The sequence below is a fragment of the Electrona antarctica genome (genome assembly GCF_951216825.1).
Source record: "Electrona antarctica genome assembly, chromosome: 6".
Taxonomy (NCBI): Eukaryota; Metazoa; Chordata; class Actinopteri; order Myctophiformes; family Myctophidae; genus Electrona; species Electrona antarctica.
In genome coordinates, this window is record NC_136811.1 from 17,638,054 (window position 1) to 17,644,731 (window position 6,678).

The window sequence follows — 6,678 nt, forward strand, 5'->3', positions numbered from 1 at the left end:
TTCAACAGAGTATTACGGTGCTAGGCTGGTAGAGTGTGTTACTGTCTGTGTGCATGTGATGTCATTAAAATACTGTGGTACCGAAAACATAATCACCATTAAACCACTGATGTCCAGAAAAGCCTACTGTCAGGCTACCGCCACCGCGCCTCCATCACCACATGACATAGCCCCCTCTGTCGTTGTGAGGTTGTAGATCTGCTATGACAATTTTTGGGTAATGTAATTAAACACTGGTGTGTATTGGTCAACAAGTCAAACTGCATTTGTACTTTTTATACTGCTATTTCTTTGGCTTGAAGCGAACCCACATTGTTTCTTTTGGAACAATATTTTCTAGTTTACAGTATGAAACACTACATTTCATTTCCAGTTTCTAAACGGGAACAATTAGACCTAAGTAATGAAACGCTTAAATCTATTTTACACATACCGTGGAGTTCTATATCTCCTACCGGAACTCTCGGTACAACACATGCAAAGGGTCAGATACAATATTCCGAGCTTGTCTCAACACTGCTTGTTCAAAGATGGCCTGGGGAGTGATGGAGGGGGGGGGGGGGGAGGGGGGGATGAATATAGTAGGCCTACAAACGTATTCCATTCATGGCGATGCAACTGTGATGTGTCATGTAGCCTTGGTGCGTGCGTGGACATGACAGCCAGCCATTATTTAATTCATGCAGGTGTTCGTTCTTTATTTATTTAAGATACAACACACCGTTGTGTCTGCGTGCGTCTGTGTGTGTGTATGAGGGGGGGGGGGCAGGATAAGGCTTTTTCCATCATGTAACTATGGTTTCCATACGTCGTTTGGTCGTATTGCAGTTGTTCATGTCGCAAAAACGAGGGCGAGGCTTGATTTCATAGAGCGTGCCAGATTGATTTCAGCCGTCACATTTATCACTGCTAGGAACGAAACTAAGGAATGATCAGCTGTTTGCGATCACTTCATAAATGTCATGCCGACGTGAGTGTACTCCAAAACCTACACTTGAATCTGAGGCAGATTTTACACTCAATTGAATTGATAAATGAGGGCCTAAGTCTTCTGAGAAAGTGTAGACGCTGGTGTATTTTAGAACACAGTGTTGTAACATGCGTTTGCCAGCTCAGGTCCTCATCGATCTGTACTCCCAGGTATTTATACGAGGGGACCTGTTTGATGGTATGGTCATGGACACTAATCATACTGTGGTCTCCTTATATGGACCTGGGATCCACTACGACCGCCTCTGTTTTGTTTACATACATTTTCAGATGGTGTAGGTCACACCACTCTATAAACTTGTCTACTCTACATTATTAATGTTACCGTTCAAAATGATACGATGTTGACTTGTTACAGTCTGGAGAAATGCATTGTCCTCTATGGCAGTGGTTCCCAAAGTGGGGTCCTGCACCGCCAGGTGTCCTTGAGGGAGTTGCAGCTAAGTGATATTTTGGAACCAAATGGACCCTTATGGGATTGTAACTCAGAGAGTTACAAAGGAACCAAACGGATGCTAACGGGTCCATTACTTTTTCAGAGTTAAATAAACTTTGATTTTACAATATAAACTGGGGGTCCCAGAGATATAAATGCCATTAAATAGGTGCCCGTAGACTAATGCATGTCAAACTGGGGGTCCTTGAAATTAAACGGGTTGAGAATAACTGCTAGAGCCGTCAAAATCTTCTCTTATGGGGGTCCCTGGCATATCTTTTCAAATGGGGGCCTGCGGGCTAATGAGTGTCAATTTGGGGGTCCTTGACATGAAAAAGTTTGGGAACCACTGCTTTACGGGCAAAATCTGCGGATCCCCTTCAACGCAAACCCAGAAGTAAACCGGATGTTGTCAACCGTCAGCGTGCATAAGGTGTATGTATGGTAAGCAGAGAGCAGTGGCTATACCGATGTAAAAAGCTCCATCGCCTTCGCTGTTCAGCCATCTACAAACTCACAATGAGTCATGACGCAACATGCCGTCAATCGTGCTCAGTCAGTGTTACAGGAATTCAGCTTCTGTGTTCACATTCCAAAGACATAAGCTAGCTTCCAGTAAGGACGTTAATGAAATATAGTAAACATTGAATCAGGGCTGCCAATTCCCATGCTTTGAGAGTGAGAGTCACGCAATGTAACCTCTTTGCATGCCACATGTCACACGCCACTCGCTATTTCACATGCTCATTAATGAACATAATCGACATAACTTGCTGCTTGTGGTCTGCCCTGCTTTGATCGAGGGCAGGCGTGCTTTCAAATGCCATCGCAAACTAATCAGAGGCCCCGCCCCTTGGAACCCAAACACAGTTTTGGCGACAGAATATATATATATATATATATATATATATATATATATATATATATATATTAACTCAATTCTGAAAATAGACAACACATCACAATCCACACATTTTAACTGCTAGTTACAGCCTGTATGCTAGTCTTCTATTTACCACTGTAGGCTATTAATCAACTGTTTTGTTGCACAGTCACAGCAGAAGACATGCAAAGAAGCCATCATAGGATCTCTGCTGCTGGCCACCGACCAATCAGCAGACACGACCCATGAAGCCACTGACCAATCACCAGACACAACCCATGGAGCCACTAACCAATCACCAGACACGACACATGAAGTGGTGGGTATACCTGTTGACCTTCAGCTATTAGGTCAGCGCACTAATCATCAGCTTGGAATTAGAAGCAGCATTGAGAGATCTTAAGATGTTAATTTATTTATTTGTATTCAATTTGTCTGAAAATGTCTCCCTCTTCCCCCCCCACAAGATATTTATTAATATGTACACATATTAATAAATAAATAATTTAATTCAAGTGAATTTCCCCTCTTCAAGTCAGCTTAATTTCAGCATCCTCTTTGGTATTGAAGCAACATTCACGATTGAATGCTTAATGAATAACATTAACATTGAATAGCTGCATAATGAATCCATGTTGTCCTTGGGTATGTATGTATAGGTGCTGACAGACAGCCATGTCCACATGGCCACAGTGGACCTCATCATAGGAGGGACAGAGACAGTTGCAGCCTGGCTAAACTGGACTGTTGCCTTCCTACTGCATAGACCGGAGGTACCCTCCTAGCACTCAGCTCTTTAGACGATCACCTAACCCCCCTAGCACTCACCTCTTCAGACTCCACCCTACGCCCCTATAGCACTCACCTCTTCAGACTCCACCCTACGCCCCTAGCACACTTTTTGCAATAGATGGTATACTATGCAGATACCATACATGGACACATGTTCTCACGTTTTTGTAACTTGGATTTGTTTTTCTTGACTACAAATGTGAAGAATGCTATATAACCGATTATTTTCCTGATATACTACTTTGTTTCAAAGCTCTGCTTATTCTGATCTCGCTCTTTGTCACTCTGGATATGAGTGTCTGCTAAATGCTTATGTTGTAAATTGTGAAGTGGTTGAATGGTCTTCAGACAGCCATGCCCTAAGCAGGCAATGAATGTAAATGTTTGCCTGGTAGCTGCAGTGCAGAGTGTATGAGGAGATGTGCTCGGTGCTGGAGGGACGCTACCCCACGTACAGCGACCGACACCGCCTTCCCGTCCTGGGCTCTGTGATCAACGAGGTGCTCAGACTGAGACCCGTAGCTCCACTGGCAGTGCCACACAGAGCCATCAGAGACAGCAGGTCAGCGCTGATAATACTATACGTACATATTATTTTTCATAGATTCTAATTTAATTCTTGACTGAGGCTTGTTTTCACAGTTTTGAGTATAGACCTCAAAAAGCAGTAGTTCTCAACCTTTTCAGGCCATTACGACCCCCCAAAATAATTATATTTGAACTGCAGTTCTTGTCTGGACCCCAACATCGAGAACCACTGATCTAATCTGTGTACCTTGTATGTGTTTAGCATCGCAGGCTACTTCATCCCTAAGAACACGGTGATCATTCCCAACCTGTTCGGAGCGCACCACGACCCTGCAGTTTGGACTGACCCATATGACTTCAAACCAGGTCCTCCCTGGGCGGGTTGGGGTGCACACCATTCCTTTCACTTGACTCAGGGTTCCATTTGTAAAGACATTTTCTTAACCACTTGAAGTTACTTTAAGCCATACAGCAAACAGTATATTGTCGCTGTCGGGCAGAAACCTCCTTTCTCCATATTTTAACCGTTTGTGTTTTTTCGTAAATGAATGCCCTACTGCCTACTTGATCATACTATATCATCACACAGAAAAATAGCAGATCCACAAGCTTGAAATGCATTTGTGCTTGTAGATCTGCTACTTTTGAGTAGTTTTGGACATAATTAGGTTTCCACCCGACAGAGACGATATACTAATTACTATATGTTCAGACCGATATGCGACCTTCACACCTATAGCACAGGGCACAGAGTGACCTTTACCCTATGATTCTACTCAGTCTGAGCAGAAGCATGCAGGGACAAATCATATCCCCACAGTAGCCATACAAATGAATGACCAGATCGGACATACTGTATGTTCACTTCGATCCCTCTTAGCAAATAGATCCCTGCTACATCAATCAAATATAACGCTAACTCTCTCTTTCAGAGCGTTTTCTGGAGGGAGGCGGAGGCTCCACGCGTGCTCTGCTGCCTTTCGGAGGAGGTGCTCGGCTGTGTCTCGGGGAATCCGTTGCCAAAGTGGAACTCTTTCTGTTCACTGCCTACTTGCTGAGAGATTTCCAGTTTGTTCCTCCTGAGAATGAGGCCTCTCTGCCAGACCTGAGAGGAGTTGCCAGTGTGGTGCTCAAGGTCAAATCCTATGACGTTATAGCTCGCCCAAGACCCGCCACTTAATCTGTAGTGTTTTATTCTGTGTTTAATATAAGAAGTTCGGAATGTGTGTGGAAATGTGCATGAAACAAATTTGTTAAATAATCGTTAAACCTTAAGATGTCTAAATTGCCTATTCAGCATAATGTTGTTATCTTCATCAGTGCAACTAACAAGATGGGATCTCAACTAATAACTCAAACAGTCAGCTGTCCTCATTTGATTGGTCGTGCTCCCAGTCAATCAAAAGGGCACGAGTTAACCCCAAGCCCTTTCTTTCTGTGTGAGCCCTCCCCATTCTTACCTAACCGTGACCCCACAAAGGTCATGCTTGAACTTAAAGTCATACTGTGTAACCTTTTGAATTGAATAAAAATTGTATTTTTGATATACATTCTCACTGGCATTTGTTTCCCCACAATAACCATGGTTGGGGGTAAAATCAGATAGTGAATGCAAACTCAGGTATGCATGTTGATAAACAAAAACAGAAATGAAACCCATGTGTGTTCATAAACAAAACAAAAAAACAAACAAGAAAATTTACTTTTAAAAGTTGGGCCTGACTCGGTGTTGATTTCAACCACAGAAGGAGTTATTAGCGAATTATTTTGGGATGAGGTTATTAGGATATCGTGTTTGTTTCACTCTCCATGGTGCTGAACAGACATACAGTAAAGCATAGTGAACAGCTCATGGACAGTAACAAAGTATATTTACTGTACTGTACTGTACTGTACTGTACTGTACTGTACTGCTCATACAATTAAAACCAGCCTGTTCACCCACAGCTATATGAAACGATGAATGTTCATGGGATTTCGTGAAGCCCGGGGATTAGTAACCTATGCAATTACAAAACAGTGACCACTGGAGTCACATACTTTGGCAGGTTACCAATTCTGACATAACAGCAACCAACATGAAGCTGGACAAATGAAAGTATGGGTTGTGATGTGAAAGGTGAAGGTGTAAGGGTTTTACATCATGGCACGTAGGGGCAATAAGCTGTCAAGAGCTTGTAGATCTGCTATTTTCAAATAGAGTACTTGGAGGTAGAACTCCATATTTGGGACGGCTAACCCCTTGATATATCAGGTATATCCATATTTGGGCCTCATCATGATCACAAGCTAAAGTCAGAGCAGTCAGATGAACCTACACTCTCCACAGACATTAGAGTACAGAACCTCCAGACTATCCAAGTCTCTTCCCCCTTCTACAGGTCTTCCAGAATAACCTCGCAACACCGTATGGAATTCAGACACATTACTGTCTCCACACCCTTGTTGACAGTCCCTCAAAATCCTAACCCTTGTATCACAGGGTTAGACATTGCAAGTAGTTGGACACACTGTGGAACATCCTGGTCCAAGTTAACCACTCACCTTTTCTTTGAGTCATTTTCTACACTTTATATATTGTTTTCATATTGTGATATACATGCAGAGCAATTTGATATACATTTACAACACAAATTGTCCCCCTGGAGATAATCACAATTTGTCTCGTCTAAAGTTGTCCGAGGTCCACCCCACTTGCTGTAGTTGTAACGATGGCGACCGCTGTGCTAGTCGGCCGTCCTGCGAGTGTCTTTACTAAGATAACAAGCTCCTGTTCCCCTGTGGTTCTGTCGGCCGTCCCAGCAACAGTCCGACAGAGGAAGATCCACCACAGTGACCACACCGTTATACCCAAAGGGAAAGGAGGCTGCTGCCAAATGGGGGACCCCATGCCTCTGCTTTTGATAACATATGAAAAAGAAAGTAAGTAAGAAAAGATAGGATGAAAAGTTAAAAGTAACAACATTTGAATATTTAATAACAAAGGAATGAGATAAAGCTATACACTTAAGATTATTCCATTAGAGGAATGTATTTGAATTGGACATCA

At 42.9% G+C, this 6,678-nt stretch overlaps 1 protein-coding gene across 1 annotated transcript; it reads left to right on the forward strand.

Moving 5' to 3' along the window:
- Nucleotides 1-1,098: 1,098 nt before the first annotated feature.
- LOC306924985 (steroid 21-hydroxylase-like) lies at nucleotides 1,099-4,809 on the forward strand (the record flags this gene model as incomplete). The annotated part of the gene is made up of 5 exons (XM_079503664.1): nucleotides 1,099-1,140; nucleotides 2,969-3,082; nucleotides 3,497-3,663; nucleotides 3,892-3,995; nucleotides 4,562-4,809. The coding sequence occupies 5 exons, from the start codon at nucleotides 1,099-1,101 to the stop codon at nucleotides 4,807-4,809; spliced, it is 675 nt and encodes a 224-aa protein (XP_079359790.1).
- Between the last annotated feature and the right edge of the window lie 1,869 nt (nucleotides 4,810-6,678).